The 18,361-nt window shown below is 46.4% G+C and overlaps 1 protein-coding gene across 1 annotated transcript; it reads right to left on the reverse strand.

The window, feature by feature from the left end:
* Positions 1 to 374: 374 nt before the first annotated feature.
* simc1 (SUMO interacting motifs containing 1) lies at positions 375 to 4,838 on the reverse strand. The gene is made up of 10 exons (XM_080007829.1): positions 4,509 to 4,838; positions 2,701 to 3,492; positions 2,367 to 2,617; positions 2,178 to 2,247; positions 1,885 to 2,051; positions 1,686 to 1,778; positions 1,353 to 1,484; positions 1,119 to 1,275; positions 749 to 833; positions 375 to 652 (listed from the first exon to the last, which is right to left on the reverse strand). Exons 1-10 carry the CDS (start codon positions 4,683 to 4,685, stop codon positions 441 to 443), a joined length of 2,136 nt encoding a protein of 711 aa, XP_079863955.1. The 5' UTR covers positions 4,686 to 4,838; the 3' UTR covers positions 375 to 440.
* Between the last annotated feature and the right edge of the window lie 13,523 nt (positions 4,839 to 18,361).

Genomic DNA, 18,361 nt, shown 5'->3' on the forward strand with positions numbered 1-18,361 from the left:
CCCCCGAAATGAGGTTCAGAAAGGAGCGGCCCCGGCCATGTTTTTGCTCCAGCCGTGCACTGGTTCGGGCTGACGCTACTTTTCAAATCCACACGGTGGACTGCAAACCCCGGAGTGGGATTGCACTTTGTGAACCTGGGTTTCCCAGCGTTTCCTGGGAACAGGTCAGTAAATGTCAAGACACCGGTGGAGGAACGACAGACACCGACCTGTACGTGTTACATACATGACATGCATCCATTCACAAACAAAGAGCGACTTCCCTTTTTCGCATCTTCTATTTAATTAATAGACGGAAAAACCTCAAACATGAATAAATAACTATATGAACAACATGTATGTTAAAATGATATCTTAAAACAATTAAACAGTCATCTCCTTTATAAAAAGAATAAAATCATTATGAATGCCCACTTGAACTTGCACAACAACACGGGCGCTCAACATTGGCAGACATCGAAGAGGTGTTCCTGGAGGTAAGTGAGGGACTCTTCCACGTGACAGGGCAAGGCGTGGCTCAGGTCCTTGAAGGACCTGGACCGGAACGACTCCACCGCCTCCAGGACCGCCGACTGGGACACCGCGTCGTGCGGCGTTCGGATGGCGGGGTGGACGCCGCCCGTGCGCTCCGTGACCGAGCTGTACAGCCGACCTGGCGGAGGGGTGGTGGGGGTGGAGAACGGGCGGGGATTTGGGTTAAAGGAGGTGATGAAAGCGCTGGTGTTTCCCAAAAGAGGCCTCTGTTTACCTTTCATCACTTTATTGTAGCTGATCAATAACATCCAGAGGAGCTGGAGCAGCTCCTCCCATTTCAGCGACCTTTCAGAACCATCCTGGGGGGGGAGGAGGGGAGTCATGCGTTATGGATCTGGCTCTCTTTCTTCGACCAACATTTTAACGTCCCTAAACCCCATTTAACCTCTACCCGGTTCCTCTCAGGAAGCAAATCGGACACACTCGGTGAGGTTTTTCCCTTTCGCGAGAGCTTAATGGCTACTGGCACCACATCCATGCGACATAAAAGCTGGCGAAGAGGTAAAGGTGGAAACAAGATGGCCGACGAGGGGAAAAAGGCATTTTTTTCTTCTCCCCGCTCACGAGAGCCCTGCGAAACTCACCGCGAGAACTGGCTCGGGGGCGCAGTTCTTCAGAAAGTGGAGCAGCCGACCGAGGGACATGGGCAGACGGGTTTTCTCCGGACAGGCGTGGTCCAACAGATGCTGCAGCAGCTTCCGTCTCAGCAGGTCGCACTCAATGGTCTCCAGGAGCAGCATCCTGACCGCCACGAGGAGAGAAGGTCAGGGTGAAAGCCGTCGAGACGCTCCCGCTCCCGCCGCCCGCGGCCTCCTCACCTGTGCGCTCTGAGCGGCATGTGGCAGAGCAGCGTGTGGAAGAGCTCCTGGGAGAGCTTGTCCGAGCTGAGGGCCGGGGAGCGGTCCACCTCCAGCGCCAAGGTGAGCATCCTCTGGAAGACCTGCACCATCCTACAAGGGAGAGGCGTGCCATTTCTTAAAAGCTGTCGCCCCGTCAAGGCTTCTCCGTGGTGCGTGGTCGAGAGAGCTGAGGCGACCGTGTTCTATTTGCAAATGATGTTTACGGCATAACCAGTTAACGGGAAATGCTTGGCGCTATAAAAAACAAAAAACAAGAGCGCTGAATAGTCGATTAATTCCCTTTGTATTTACCTAACGTGTTCATCACTTTCGTGGAGTGCCTCCCGACCTGCTCCACGTTCCGTGGATTTCATAACGGCCGCAAACAGCCACTTGATGACACTTCTGGAAAAGCAAAACGGGTCCCTTTTTCTACTGACGTAGCTGAGAAACTTGAAACAGTTCAAAGCCCCTTCTTGAAGGCGACGTCTCCTGGACGTCCCAAACTCACCTGACGTTGCCGAACTGAACCGGAGAGTTGCAGGAGAAGGTGGCCTTGGTGATAGAGTGGTGGAGGGCGGAGGGAGAGAGCTTGGCCTGGAAATCGTCCTCCATGGTCTGCACGACGTACTCCAGAAGCATCCGCACAACCTCCCAGCGGAGTCTCTTGGAATGCTCCTGAAAGATAGAGGTAGGAACCGATGTAGTAGCTCGATTTCCAATGTTTCACCGGCACAGAAAGACAAAGGATTTCTGTGTCTAATGTCTTCTCGTGCCAACATTGTTTTTTCATCTGCGAAGTACCTGATTTTCCATGACCGACGTCAACAACTCCCAGTCCCATGAAATGGTGGTTTTGTCAGCCCGGTGGTGTCTGCAATCAGCAAGGAAACAAGAGTTACGGAAGTTCAAGCTGAGTGAAAAATTAGGGAAAGGCAGGGCACAAAGGCCAGAAGAAACAGGTAGACAATGTGGTCCATATTAGCCTCTCACCTCTGTGTCCTCATGAGCAAATTGAAGGCCTGCACACAAAGGTGCTGGGAAGTCTGGGGTTCCAGCAAGATGCGCCGCAGGACGTGGTCGGTGACATCCCTTGGAGAGTAGAAGCCCGGCTGCAGCAGGTCGGATAGGAGCTGCAAGGTGCCTTCTGGGTAGTTCTCCTCCATGGTGATGTAAACCAGGCTGAGGCTGCGCCGACACAGCTCCTCGGCAGCAAAGCCGCCGTCCTCCTCCTGAACACCATCCTAGAACAGGGGAAAAGTACTGTCAAGAGGAGGCCAAATGAACCTTCAATAACAGTGCGTTTTCCTGATAGCAAAGTAACCACCGCAGGAAGGTCTTGAACCATGCCGCGAACCGCTCCGGACACTAGTCTTTGAAATGTAGAGGGGCAGATGAATCTGCGGTCCTCCCTACTGACGCTCTTGAGGTTCTGCTCAAACGTGCTCTCGCCGCACACCTCCTCCTCGGCCCTGTCGTGCCAGTCGAAAGGCGCCGGACTGTCCTCGGCGCTGGACATAGAAATGGGAGAGTAGTCGATGCTTCCGTTCCACGTGTAGGCAGCGCCTTTCGCGACTAAATCGCCCTGGTTTTGGACGCCGTGACAGGAAGACTGCGACTCCACCTGGTGGTAGGCGGCATTGAGGTCGAGAGTCTGGGGGCTGGGGAGGCACAGGCTTGGGGACGGCAAGCTGGGGGACGGGGGCTTGCATAGGCTGGACTCTGAAGGCTTCCAATCCGGGGATTTCATTTCAGAGTAGACGGAGAAGGGGGAATTAAAAGCGTTGTCGAGATCTCTCCTGGAAATCCCTGAATAATTGTCCTTAACGTCCTCGTTCAGGTGCGGCGTTTCAGTCTTAAAATCGCAGAAAAAGCCCCGCTCGGATATTGGAATGTCATTGTCCCGCTTTTCGGAAACAGCGGACGAGTATCTTGCAGGGCTTTCCGCGGAGTCCGTGCCGTATTCGGCTGAGGTTTCTGTTTGGTCCGGAGTTTCGGTCAGGGGTCCGCTCTCATCCGACGGCAAGGTTTTTGAATCGTGCATTTTCCTGCAATTTCGCCTCCTGCACCTGGTCAGCCCTTTGCAAGCCCACGCGGATTCGACAAGGTCGATCAACATCTGCAGGGAGAGATGGCACAAAGGCATACATCGTTAGAATCTTTAACCGCAAGTGCAGTAATGCAGTTGCAGATTGACCGTCAAGTCTAGAGAGAGAGAGGGAGTGTGGGTGTGAGGCTAAAGTACATCTCTCCTCCATTTTGGAAGCTCTCACTGTAATTGATTTTTATATTTCCTGCCTGTGGGATCGCTCTCTTACTGACCAACGTACTGACCGTCTGACCTCGGTGGTAGAGGCTTGTTACGGGACATTTGGGGCCAGGCTGCATCCTACTACAGGTTAACTGGAACAGGTGTGGATCAGGTACCAGAGAAGTTGACAATCCCTTTCCTGGGCAAGGATGGAGGATTTACTTTCTTTCTTTAACGCCTTCATTTTTCATCTCTTGAACTTCATAGTACTAAGCTGTTATTACTGTTTCCCGAGTTAACATGTATTGATCTGGGATTAGATGACACGCGTTTCTGCATTATCCTCTTATAAAATGAGATTATTGTTAGTTGAGATTGTACTATTGTTTATTGAGCATGTTATGAATACGCATATGAAATACCCCACATCATTGTTAATGTGGCAATCCATGAAATCGTCCCTGTTGGGTGGATTGCCCCACAAGTCCCTCACTTTCGCTTCTTGAAAGTTTGCCTTTGTCTCATTCATTCCTTTGGTTTCGTTTTGCTCGGCCATGTGAGGGGGTCGGGGTATCTCTTCACCCAGGGGGTGCTGTCATTTTTTTTTTTTTGTGAACGCTCATCCATCTTGACAGTTCGCCCACGACTAGCCAAGCTGGCGGATCCAATTCGCCGCGGTCACCTCTCGGGTTGGCGGTGCCTATTATTTGCATTCTCGCCGGGAAAGGCGGACCCCGCCACCCATCAACGTAAACAACGCGTAGAGGGGCCACATGCGAGCGGATATTCGTGGAATGGCTGTTTCTTATCAAAGGACCGTGCCAACAGAAAAATGTGACTGTTTTTCTTGTAAAACAATCTAACGGGGTTACCCGCGAGCTTACCGGCGCGGCGGTGGCAGCGAAGTTCAGCCGCTCTCCCCCCGCAGCCTCCACTTTCGCGCATCCCCCGATGATCTCCACATCAGAGTCTCCGTCACTGCCCGAGCTGATGATGATCACATCGGCCATTCGCCCTCCGTGTCGGCAGCGCGCATGTAACCCATCGGGCATTCCGCTCATTTAGACGTTAAGAAACACAACATGGTAAACACCGCGGTGCGCTGCTGCGTCCGCAACGCGCGAGTGTTTTTCCTCGCTTCGCCCAGAGCCCCGTGTCTTCAAACAGGACCGTATGGTACCGGATTAAAAACGACATTCATAAATAAAACGATATAAAAAATAAAAAAAAACCCCGATATGTAAATAAAGGGATATTTCCATATCACTTCGACGTCATACTTCTCGACGGTTGACTTCCGGGTTGTGACTCGGTGATCTGTTGTGCGACACGGAACGACTCGGTCAAAGTGAACTTGTGGGGGGTTTTTTTTGGCGTTGGAGCGCTGGAAGTCGGAAATCGGTCATTGCGTGTCGGTGCTCCCCGCTTCCGAGCTCAATGTGGCCTGTTGCTTCTGTTTGTGACAACACGGACTATGGGAAGTGAAGCGTTGGTCAACTCACAGATGTGTGCGTGTGTTTGGCCACCTGCTCCACCAACCCGCTAGCGCCTACCACAACTTACAACCCACAACCCGTGCAGTCGGAAGACCAGGAGATGAGCCCCTCGGCCCTGAGCAGGCACGGCCTCTCGCTGACGGGCGAAGACGCGTCCGTCGCGTTTCCCCCCATCAACATCCCTTGTGGCTTCTACAATGAACGGCGTCGTCATTGTCGTTCCTGGATCGACTTCCCTTCTTTCTCCCCAACATCCCTTGTTGTTCCGGATGGAAATCCCCGGCGGTTCCCCGGACGGCCTTGACCTTCCCCCTGACAACCGTCAGGCGGGGGGGTCGATCCGATCCCTTTTGCCGAGGTCTTGCGGTGCGGTTGTGAAGTCAGCGGTTCGGAGTTGAACTGATCTCGGGCGTGGTTATTGATGGTCATGTTTTTGGTGTTTTGTTGCAGGTCGTGGTTTGTCAGGTGCACGGTTGTTTTTAAAAATTGGACCTAAAAGCGCAAATGCGGGCATTTGCAAGCCTGATTCAGTGCAGTCAAGCCGGTCAGTTAATCAATATATAAATCAAACTCAATGCCGTTTATTGCAGAAAGAATAAATCGAGTATGTGAAAGTGGAATAAACAGAACGGTGTATATAAAAGTATTCGATTTTTTTTTTTTTTTTAAATGTGATAATCTTGCCATTTGTTTTTGTCAACCGATTCAAATATATATAGTACCAGTTTTTCCTCAAATAGTGACCGGGGCCTTTCTTCACTTTATTTTCTACTAATTGATTTGTTTTTTTGTTCGGCGACACAGGAACAGCCGGGACGCACAGTGGAGCAGGGATCACTCTCTTCATGACACAGTCCACTGTCCTGATCCAAGGCAGAACGTCCATTGGTTTAATATGTACACGTAACTAACAAAAACAATAGATCTAAAATAAAAACGCTGTCCCGGATATTATATTGAGCACCGGTTTATATTTGAGAAGATCCGGTATATATATATATATATTCAACATGCTTCCAGTGTTCCGGGAAAAAAAACAAGCTTGTTGACCCGGTGAAAAGGAGGAGGTTGAATGACCCCGGAAGGGAGGTTGAAGTCCGTCCCCGGCCATGACGCAACGGCAGCTGGACCCATCCCAAGATGGGTCAATTTCTTCTGATCTTGTTCTGAACACGGACTTTTGGGGCAAAAAAGCTCAACTTCTTCTATAAGTGTATCTCCACCCTTGTCGATATTTTGTCAATGTATTTTTTTTTTTTTTTATTTCATTTCCCATTCAGTAATTGTGGGGTTCAACAGGTATTTATTCACGTCTTTCAATGAACTTTCACCAAACGATCCTGCGTTTTCTCTGTGCAAGGCAACCCCCCCCCCCCCCCCCCCCAACGCTGCGAAAAGGTCCGACTCACTTTCATGGAGTCAGTGAAAAGGAGCGAATCTTGAAATGAAATGAAATGCCCACGATGCAGTGCGGAACAGTGCTTGGCTTTTAAACAGTTCCCACCAGGGGCCGCTCACGCTTCCCAAAATAGTTTGTCTGATTTGATGGATAATTATGGCCTTTTTCCCCCCCCCCTCCCCTTTGCGTAATACCGTGCTTGTTTGTTTTGGGTCTTTTTGTGCCATTAATCCAACGATCGTGTTTGTGGATTTTGCCAGTCGGGGCAAGAACTAGAAAAAGGAATGAGTGAAACCAGTCGGAGACACGCTACAGTGCCAAGACTGTTGTGTCAGTGTATTTACTGCTTTGTATCTGTGATCTAGTATTGTACTGTTGTAACGTAGGACTGCTGGTTTCACTCTGAACCCCTCACTGTTAATTGCTTAGCCATCAACAAAGGGTGTGACGTCTAGACACTCCCCCAAATCGGTCAGCCACTGGCCCTTTCTCAATCTGCGTTCTTGTCTGTACTTGTGGACTTGTGAAACGTCATCAGTCGCAGCCCAAGTACTGTTCCAATTCAAAGTACGCATCAAGCCAAGTCCAGTCCAAATGCCCGGATGTGGACTTGCTCCGCCCATTTTATCGAGGATGCATCGGTGGTGACTTGTGTGGACTTGGGACAGCCAAGAATCCCAGAATGCATTTCGCAGAATGACCGTCCTGCGTCCTCCCGTCCCCGGGAGTCTGTACTCCCGAGTCGAACTTGCCAAGTCTGAACTACCAAGTCCGCAAGTCCGGACTTCCCGTACTTGGTATTGGGAAAGGCCTCTTGTCTTTGTGTGGGGGCGTGCCTTCAGCCGGGTGCAATCAGTCCGAGCACTAGAACAGCCGTCTCCAATCAGCGGTCATGCTACATTCACGGGGCTGTCACTAAAAGCGTCAGCAAAAGCGTCAGCCCCGTGTGCAACCGTTCTCATGTGTGATGACGGTGTTGTGTAAAGACTTGCAAGTCCACCGAAGCAAGGACACCGAACAAGGCAAACCTGTCTTGTTTTTGTCACCTCATCCACAAGGTGCAAGTACCACATTTCTGTAATTTCAAGGTCACACAGAAAGCCTCGTTATAACAAACGCCGATGCAATCCGGGTCACCTCAGGTCTCCCTGCAGCAAACATCGTCTGCAAAGACCTCCTTCTCTGTTGGCTTGTGGAACTGTGCATCTGCAGTTAACAAGGCTGACTTTATTTCTGGTTACGCTAACCACCTCTCCTTGGAGCTCCTTGCTCTCACTGAGACGTGGATTAAACCTGAAAATAGTGCAACCCTGGCTGCGCTTTCCACAAACTTCTCATTCTCCCACACCTCCCGACCATCTGGCCGTGGTGGTGGGACTGGCCTGCTAATTTCCAACACACGGAAATTTAATCCACTGCTGCCTTTAAACAACTTTGTCTCCTTTGAATATCATGCCGTCTTGGTGACTGCTCCGGTAAAAGCCTATGTGGTCGTCGTCTACCGTCCACCGGGACAACTAGGTGACTTCCTACATGAGCTTGACACCCTGCTGTCATTAATTCCTGAGCATGAGTGTCCCACGCTCGGCCGCGGTGACATGAACATCCACTTGGACAGTGCGTGCTCGGCTGACTTCCTGTCTTTGGTTCGCTCATTCGACCTAAGACAGGTCCCGACTCCACCGACTCACGAGGCTGGCAAAGAGCTTGATCTCATTCTTGCTCGGAGCTGCACCACAGACAACCTAACGGTCACCCCTCTCCATCTCTCAGACCACTTCTTCATCTGCTTCAATGTTCAGCTTCCAGAACAACTCTCTACCTCCCCACCCATGGTTTCCATCCGCTGCAATCTCCCTAACCTGTCTCCCACCCACTTCTCCTCTGTGCTCTCTTCTCTTCCGCCTCACGCCACTTTCTCCTCTCTACAGGTTAATGATGCCACAGATTCTCTCTGCTCTACCTTGAGCTCATGTCTGGAGAGGCGGTGTCCACCATCCACCAGACCTGCTCGATCAACCCAGGACCGCAGAGCAGCCGAGAGGAAATGGCAGAAATCCGAAGCGACTGAAGATCTTGCAAGCTACCAGACACTGCTGTCCTCCTTCTCTTCCAGCATCACTGCTGCTAAGAAGGCTTTTTTCAACGGCAGGATCAACAGTGCCACGGACACACGCAAGTTATTCTCCACCTTTAAGTCTCTGCTCTACCCTCCACCACCTCCTCCGGCTACCAACCTCACTGCTGATAGCTTTGCCTCCTTTTTTACTGACAAAGTGGCAGCTATCAGCAGCCAATTCTCCAAACAACTAACTCACAACCTGTCTACTCCGGCTCAAGGCTCATTGTTCCCTGGTTTTACCCCTCTCGCTGAGAGTGAGGTATCTAAACTACGAACATGTAGCTTTTGATACTGTCAATCACAACATTCTCCTGTCCATCCTCTCAAGTATGGGCATAACGGGCAGTGCACTTTCCTGGTTCGAATCTTACCTTACTGGGCGTTCGTTCAGTGTGACATGGCAAGGCCAGTTGTCTGTGCCTCACCAACTCACCACAGGGGTGTCCCAAGGCTCGGTGCTGGGACCTCTCCTCTTTGCCATATACACCACCTCGCTGGGCCTGATCATCCGCTGGCATGGTTTTTCATATCACTGCTATGCGGATGATACTCAACTCTATCTGTCTTTCCAGCCTGATGACCCCACCGTCTCGATGCGGATCTCGGATTGCCTCGCTGACATATCCACGTGGATGAGGGATTACCATCTTCAACTAAACCTGGCAAAAACGGAACTGTTGGTCTTCCCGGCCAAACGAGGTATTTATCACAACATTGATATCAAAACTGACTCTTTATCTCTTGCTCCTACCAAGGCTGAAGGAATCTAGGTGTCATTATCGATCAACGGTGCCACGGACACACGCAAGTTATTCCCCACCTTCAAGTCTGTGCTCTACCCTCCACCACTTCCTCCAGCTACATTCTCGGACCATGTTGCTGCCGTCTCTCGGTCGTGCCGCTTCGCACTATTCAACATCCGAAAAGTCAGGCCGTACCTCACCCAATATATCACTCAACTGCTGGTACAAACCTTGGTGATTTCCCGCCTCGACTACTGCAACGCTCTCTTAACAGGCTTGCCGGCTTGTGCGGTGAAGCCACTGAGAAGATGATACAGAATGCGGCGGTGCGACTGGTGCTCAACCAGCCAAAGAGGGCACACGTTACTCCGCTGCTTATCGAGCTCCACTGGCTGCCTGTAGCCGTTCGCTTCAAGTCTCTGATGCTGGCCTACAGAGTGATTGTTGGGAATGCTCCCACTTAATTAAATGCTCTTGTAAGAGCACAGGTTACCCCCCGGATGCTGTCAAATGAGCGTTGCCTGGCTCTGCCGGCTGCACAACCACGGCAATCCAGGCTATTCTCATTTGTAGTTCCACGCTGGTGGAACGAGCTGCCAAAATGCACCAGAGCAGGGGCCTCCCTCTCTGTCTTTAAGAAGCACTTGAAGACAGAGCTCTTCAGAGAGCACCTCTGAAGAGCCTCTTACAATTACTTAGCACTACTTAGCAGTTTTATTTATTGTTACACTAATGTTTCTCTTGCAATGTAGCTTGAATGTTATTCTCCCTTGTATATCCTCACTTTGGATAAAAGCGTCTACTAAATGACTAAATGTAAATGTAATGTAATGGATCAGTGCGTGGCTGGATGGCATGGCATGGATTTTCACTTTCTGACCCCGGACTTTTCCTCCAAAAAAACAGTGACTAGACGCCGAGAATCGGAGCCAAGTGTGGCTAAATATCCCAAACTGGCAAGGTGGGGTGTTCTGCAAAGTAAAGGGGAGAGGTCATCTCCATCCGAGCGGGAATGCCGATTGCAGACAATAACCCAAAACACCCGGCGGCGAGTCGGAGTTTCGGGAAAGCGATGGAACTTATTTGATTCCATCCCTCTGCTCACATAGAATGTTGATGCTGATGGTAGGTGAAAAAAAAAAAAAACAGGATATCTGCAACAGAGGCCGATTTGTACAGTCACAATGGTCTACTCACATCATACCGTGGATCATTTGCCGTCCAACCTATTGGAGGTCAAATAAACCCATAATCGTTAATCAACGTTTTTCCGTGTGTTCATCCAAAAACGTTGTCTCCGTGCAATTTCAGCGAGCTAGAAAGAGAGTTATAACTGACACAAATCCCCAGATTCGAGGAGGCCTTTCTACCCGTAAACGGACAAAGCGCTTGAGCATCAACTCCGGCGCCTGCGCTCTAATTTCTCTGTGAACATTTATTCAATTAAACAACATTAATGAAAGAAGAGATTAGATCCGATCCAGAAGAGTACACATTTGCATTGGGAACGTGACTACAAATGAAGGGACTCTATGACGTATGATACGAGAAAAATTCATTTTGAACAAAGCTGAGAAATAAAACAGGCATCTACACTGTGGCTGCCTGAATATTTTCATTATACATGAAAAATGATCTTTTTGAAATGTTCGTAATACTTTACGATTTAGTCATCCCATAATAACAATAATCTGTGAGTAGTTGGAAGCACATCTTTGAAGTACAACAAAGTAATGTTTCTTATGGTTTATTCGGTTTGAACTTCGCTGACAAAGTTTCTCCTTGTGAGCGGACAGCGAGGGAACCACGTCTGTCTGCCTCCGCGTTTCCACGCCGAGAGCCTTTTTTTTAAATTCTTTTAAATATCCGTTGCACCGAGGCCACCCGGCACAGCGCCGGCACGCCCGGCACGTTGTCGCCCCCCCCCGAGAACTACGTTTACTCGACCGCGCTCTCCTCCATTGAAGCCATCTCCAAATGCGAGAGTATCAGCCTGTTCTCCCACGAGTTGGGGCCACATTTTGTGATTTCCTGTCTGTCCTCCTTCCCTAGATTTGTAGTCCTCAAAGACGGCGGCTGTGTGTGTCTGTGCGTGTGCGCGGGCGGAAGAGACTGAAAACCTGCCAAAATGTCAGTCTTTAATTAATGTGCGCCGCTCCATATTTTCGTTGTCGCTCATGGTTGGGAAAAAAAAAAATCACGGAATTATTTTTTTTAATATGCCTTCGTCAGCCCCGCAACGGGGAAATTTGCAATTTCTCTGCATTGACCCATCCTAGTAGCTGACGTATCTAGGAGCGGTGGGCTGCCATGTAGCGGCGGCCAGGGAGCAGTTAGGGGGTTAGGCGTCTTGCTCAAGGACACATCAGCACGCTACCAGGAGGAGCTGGGGATCGAGCCGGCAACCTTCCACTCACTAGATGACCCGCTCTACCTCCTGAGCTACTGTCCCCACAATTACGGGGCCCCGTTAAGACCTCCTTGTGTGACCTATAGCGCACACACTATAGGATTCAGCAAAGACAGGGGATCCGGGATCTTGGGATTCTAACATACACTACAGGAGGTCGAAGCCTAAGATAAGCCGCGACTAACTATCAAAGCAAAACGATAGTCTCGACTAATCTGGACCAAACTAGAGACGGATCGAAAGGGGTTTCCGACCGTCTCCAACCGGAGAGAGAGCGAGAGAGAGAGAGAGAGAGAGAGAGGGAGATCCAAGAGAGATTATCTCACGATTTCCGAAAAGCTGGAAAACGTGTCCGGGACTGAGGAATCCTCACGAAAGTGTAAACAATAAGACGATAAGACAAACATTCGGAGTTCATCCCGAGACAGCCCCCCGAGCTGATGAGGGAGGGTGAGGGCGCGGATCTGTCAGGGTTTGCGTTCAAGTTGTCGCCGACTTATGCATTTACCTCGGAGAGGGGAGGTCTTCCTTGTTTGCCCGAGGCGCATAAACAAAGCCGATTACCGCTTTGCCACATTTCGAGAGCCCTCGAACAACGCGGGGACGTGACACGGGGGGGGGAAAGCTGAAGCGATTTTAAATGCCAGCGAGGAGAGGAGCGGAAGTCAATCCGCCCGTGGAGGCGTGGGGACGTAGCCAGCGGGGGACCGGAGCGAGTCGGAGCGGATGTTTTTTTTTTTTTTTTTTTTTTTCCTCCGCCGCGCCGCTCCGTCGCGCGCCCCTCCCCGAGCCGAGGCGAGTCTGCAACGTTGTCTCCCCCTCCTCGCTCCATTTCGCCCGCTATCCGGAGACACTGATTTGAAAGTCATCCAGGGGCGCCGGAATGTTATGGTGGCCGCGAACTTGAGCGAATGCGGCAAATTTGATCGTGAGACACAAACGGCTGCGTATGGTTTCCGGGTGAGAGTGAGAGCTCGCGGCGGTGACACTAGGAATATCGATCCCCGCAAAGTGCCGAGCTCTCCGATGTTGTGCTGTTGTTTATTCTTTTTTATTCTTTTTTTTTGATTTTTTAAACGAATACGTTTTCTTCTGGGTGATACGATGGAGGGGGGAAAAAAAAACAACCCTGCAATGGCTTTCCGTGAATTGGCGATATTTTCGGGGCTTTGAAATGAAAAAAGGTCACCCTTCATCTCTGGCGGCTTGTTGCTTCAGAGGAGGCTCGTGAAAATGGATGGAAAAGGGACGGGGTCTTTTTTTTATTTTTATTTCGTGCTCGGCTAAAACCGGTTATTTCAGGAGATCAGGAGATCATACAACCGACAAAATGTCCTCATTGTAAGGCGCTTTGGCCAAAAACGTTGTAATGTAAGGTGAAGGAACAACAGCCTGATCACCCTGTCGGGGGTTATTTTGCAATAATGAACGGTTGCCTGTACATTATCAACTTGTACTTTAATATTGAATCTGGATTGGTGTCCGATATCGTGTTTTAATTTTCATCTCAAACAATCAAAAAATCCTTAAAGGTTAAAAATAAATCATATTTGCTCATTTACATCCGCCCCAGACCAAAACTGGGTGGTTGTTTCCTGTCAGCGGGCTCGCCTTAGCCAAGTTTCACAGTGTTTTTTTCCTGGACACGGAGGGCGGCAGACAGCGGGCACCTGTGCTTCCGTGTGTTGGGAAGTGTTAAACCGAGGGGCGTCAGGAGGAGGAGGAGGAGGAGGAGGAGGAGGAGGAGAGCGGCGGGGTCAGGAATGGAAAACCGGACATCTCGACATGCCTGCAACAGATGGCCGGGGCGGCGAGGACCGGCGGAGCCTGTCCTGGCGGCCACGCTACGCTGACAATAGGAAAGAGAGCCGCTCCGATCGGAAAAGGTGAGACAAGGAGGATGCCAGAGGACAAAAAAAACCCCAAAACACCCAATAATCATCCCCACTGCCGCTGTCCTCCCCTGTCAAGCCATTTTGGGAAGGAGCTGCCACCAGCCCTGCCACGCTTGGCCGTCAAATCCAGGGCTTTGCCAGTCACCGTGGCTTCTCCGTGGCTCCGACGCGGCATTGGCAATTTGGTGTTGACATGTTGGCACCGCAAGGTTCGACCTAAATAGACAACAATCTCGTGCTGTATCTATAAATGATATCTAAAAGGAGATATAAAATGATATATCGCTAGACAGGTACGCCTCACCTAACGACCTACCTGTTTAACCACCGTTCAGTCTTACCACCAGCTCTACCACCAGTCTGTATTGACCACTGTGTACTAAACCACTGCTTATGACTGTATAAACTTTATACACTATTTATACTATATATACTATATGCACTATACTGTATACTGTATATACTATATACACTATATATACTATATGCACTATATATATTATATACACTATATACACTATATATACAATATACACTATATACACTTTATATACTATATGCACTATATATACTATATACACTATATACACTATATATACATTATACACTATATATACTATATTCACTATATATACTATGTACACTATTTACACTATATATACTATATACACTATATATACTAAATACACTATATATACTATATATACTATATACACTATATATACTATATATACTATATGCACTATACTGTATACTGTATATACTATATACACTATATATACTATATATACTATATGCACTATATATACTATATACACTATATATACAATATACACTATATACACTTTATATACTATATGCACTATATATACTATATACACTATATACACTATATATACAATATACACTATATACACTATATATACTATATACACTATATACACTATATATACATTATACACTATATATACTATATTCACTATATATACTATGTACACTATATATACAATATACACTATATACATTATATATACTATATACACTATATATACATTATACACTATATATACTATATTCACTATATATACTATGTACACTATATACACTATATATACTAAATACACGATATATACTATATATACTATATACACTATATATACTATATACACTATATATACTATATATACTATATGCACTATACTGTATACTGTATATACTATATACACTATATATACTATATATACTATATGCACTATATATACTATATACACTATATATACAATATACACTATATACACTATATATACTATATGCACTATATATACTATATATACTATATATACTAAATACACTATATATACTATATTCAGTATATATACTATGTACATCATATACACTATATATACTATATACACTATATATACTAAATACACTATATATACTATATATACTATATACACTATATGCACTATATATACTATATACACTATATACACTATATATACATTATACACTATATATACACTATATTCACTATTTATACTATGTACACTATATTCACTATTTATACTATGTACACTATATACACTAAATACACTATATATACTATATATGCTATATACACTATATATACTATATACACTATATACACTATATATACTATATACACTGTATATACTATATATACTATGTACACTATATACGCTATATATACTATATACACTGTATATACTATATACACTATATATACTATATACACTATATATACAATATACACTATATACACTATAAACACTATATATACACTATATATACTATATTCACAATATATACTATGTACACTATATACACTATATACACTATATACACTATATATACTATATACACTATATAAACTAAATACACTATATATACTGTATATACTATATACACTATACACTATATACACTGTATAGATCTCATCTCATCACTGTTCTCAGTCTCGTTCCTGCAGTTTGTCAGTATTCACTACACTAGCGTTCACAACGGGCGCGCCCCCCTTACCGAGAAATAACACGGGTCCTCGCTTATCGACCAATCCGCTTGACGACCTGGTCGGATCATTAGGTGAGGAGTACCTGTGTTATCGACGTCGTGATGTGACGATGGACTTGATCACCTGGGATTTTGTGCTGTCGTGATACAGTTTAATGTTGTCTTCCAGGCTGCGTTGCAGTAAAGTTATGCAGTTTTCGGAACTTCATAGACTGTTGTTATCAATGTATGACATCCGCATCACGAATGATTGGTTCTCTTGCGTCTGAATATCTTATGAACGCTTCATATATCAGTAAATTATCAATATCAATATATAAGGTATTTGTAAAATTATATCCTAACAAAATATATATATATATATGTGTGTGTGTGTGTGTGTGTGTGTGTGTGTGTATAAACGCAATTTTGTATAAAAGTTAGCACGATAATCCTGCTGCACACTTCCCACCAGTATTACTGTATGCAATAAGTGTTCTGCTGTACTTAATGTTCAACTTATATTCGGGCCGTGCAAAACATATGCACTTTCGAATTGACACCAAAAAAATATCGAAAACAGCTCGTTCACACGCGACGACGCTTAAAAGGGAAACATTTGTCATCCAGTCGCTTTGAGTTTCGACTTGTTGAAACAGGGAGACCCATGAAGCTAGCGGCAATGATGAAAAGAAACAGAAAAAAATGAATGTTTTCTTTCCCCCAATGTTGTAGTAACTGCTTGAGTTTCACAAAATGATCGAAAAAAAAACAGACAAAAAATTATAATAAAAAGGCACAATCAAACACCACACCCTTCAAAAGCCAAATCATATATGTATGGATATATATATATAAACCTGAAGTGTGGCCCCGCGGCAAAACGCAGACATATAAGTCAAACACACGTCAGAAAGCCTCTCAAAGGCTGCGGAGGAGTGTGTCTGGGGTTTGGAACGCTCCCAGACACACAGCTGGGGAGGGAATTGTGAGAAGATCACCCCTTTATCCCAGCCGCCACCGCCGCCTCTGATTCATCGCCTCCATTTCCATGCACACAATAGTGCTCCCGCGGAAAAAACGGTCGCCTGAAAAACCTTTTTACCTCCCAGAGTCTTTCTGGCTCTACCTACTGTATTGTAGTGCGACATCCCCCCCAGAAGGAGAGGTGGTCGATCGGCCCATACATGAGGCCGAATTTGGATGAGTTCGTTGAATCCACAGCGTCACAATCTCATAAAAACGCATGTATGAATTATAAAGTCCTCCATCAGTGTTTAGCGGTGATGAAAAGTTCCAATCGTTTTGTTTTTTTTAAGCGATTAGGCTCTTTACGAGCGACTCGTTCGCCGGGAGAGATTCGCGAGTCGTCTACTTGTCGATTCGTTCACTACGGACGAATCGTTTCGCGGATCTTGCGTCGCTCGTGTGGAGGTGTTTTAGCTGAAGAATAATCCAGTCCTAGCATCTGTGCTGAACTTCAAAGTCACTTTCCCTATCCGTATATCCATAGATCTGCATGAAAGATAGAGAAACGTACATTTTTGCTTCTACACCGTTTCAAATGGATCGAATCACTTTGCTGATGAACTTATATGAAGAAAAACCACCACCTGATCGCAATGCAGCTCTGCAGAGAACTGCGTCAAAACATTTAAACGATGAAAAAAAAAAAAAAAAAATGCAAAAAAAGATGAATCCAAATTTCTATTGCTTTACCATTTAGTCGACATCTGGACGGAAACGGATGATTCATAAGTGATGGCCGGAGCTTGTTTGGCCTTAATTGACCTTTTGAGCTGCAAAAAAAAAAGATCTCTTTATGCAGATATGCGGCGAGCAGCCATCGCTGTGCAATTAGTGGACGCGTGCGACCTTCCAGCCTTTGATTACACGCTCGCACTTTGAAATTGCGTGGAGGGTTTCTTTCCTTCTTTCTTTCCTTCTTTCTTTCTTTCTTTCTTCCTTTCTTTCTTTCTTTCTTTCAAAGGTGGAAGAAAAACTGATAAAATAAATCTCGGTTTGTTTGGTCCGAGGCAAAAGGTCAGCCGTCATGTACGTGTCCCCACTGTCCCTCTCGGGCAGAGAGGACGGGAAAAAAAAGGAGGAGAGGGGTATAAATGGGAGTATTTCTCCATCGCTATCTCAGACTCAGGATCAGAATCGTTTTATTGGGCCAAGTGCATTTTCATAAACACTGAAATTGGCTCGGTGAGAGACGGTGCCTTGTAATGGAAACAGACAAGTGGCATGGAAAAGCAATGTTTTACAGTGTTAAAAAAAGAAACAAGGAAGACAAATAATACAGAATATATCAAATCTGCTGATAAGATAAATGACAAAAAAAAAAGAGGAAGATCGGCGAAGCAGCAGTAAGACAGGTTATAAAAATATCAATATATTTGGATGTTTCTGTCCGTGATGATACATATGTATATGGGTTACGTCGAACTCATAACAGTGTTGTCACAATATGATGCACTGTTTATTACACAGTTATTACACAAGTTCTCTCTCTCCCTCACAGATACATGCAAATATGAAAAAAATACGAAAATATCCTTCGCTCAGACGCAAACAAATATTCACCTAGTCGGTCCGGAGAGAGACGAGACATCATTCCTCGGAGGAGAGCGCCTCGGCCTTTAATTGATTACCT

This window comes from Zeus faber, assembly GCF_960531495.2.
Source record: "Zeus faber genome assembly, chromosome: 10".
Taxonomy (NCBI): Eukaryota; Metazoa; Chordata; class Actinopteri; order Zeiformes; family Zeidae; genus Zeus; species Zeus faber.

Coding starts and splice junctions, on each gene's coding strand:
- simc1 (XM_080007829.1), bottom strand. CDS start 4,685: ATGAGCGGAATGCCCGATGGGTTACATGCGCGCTGCCGACACGGAGGG. Junction 2,052..2,177: donor CGTCGGTCATGGAAAATCAG/GTACTTCGCAGA, acceptor TCTATCTTTCAG/GAGCATTCCAAGAGACTCCG. Junction 1,485..1,685: donor GAAAGTGATGAACACGTTAG/GTAAATACAAAG, acceptor TCTCCCTTGTAG/GATGGTGCAGGTCTTCCAGA.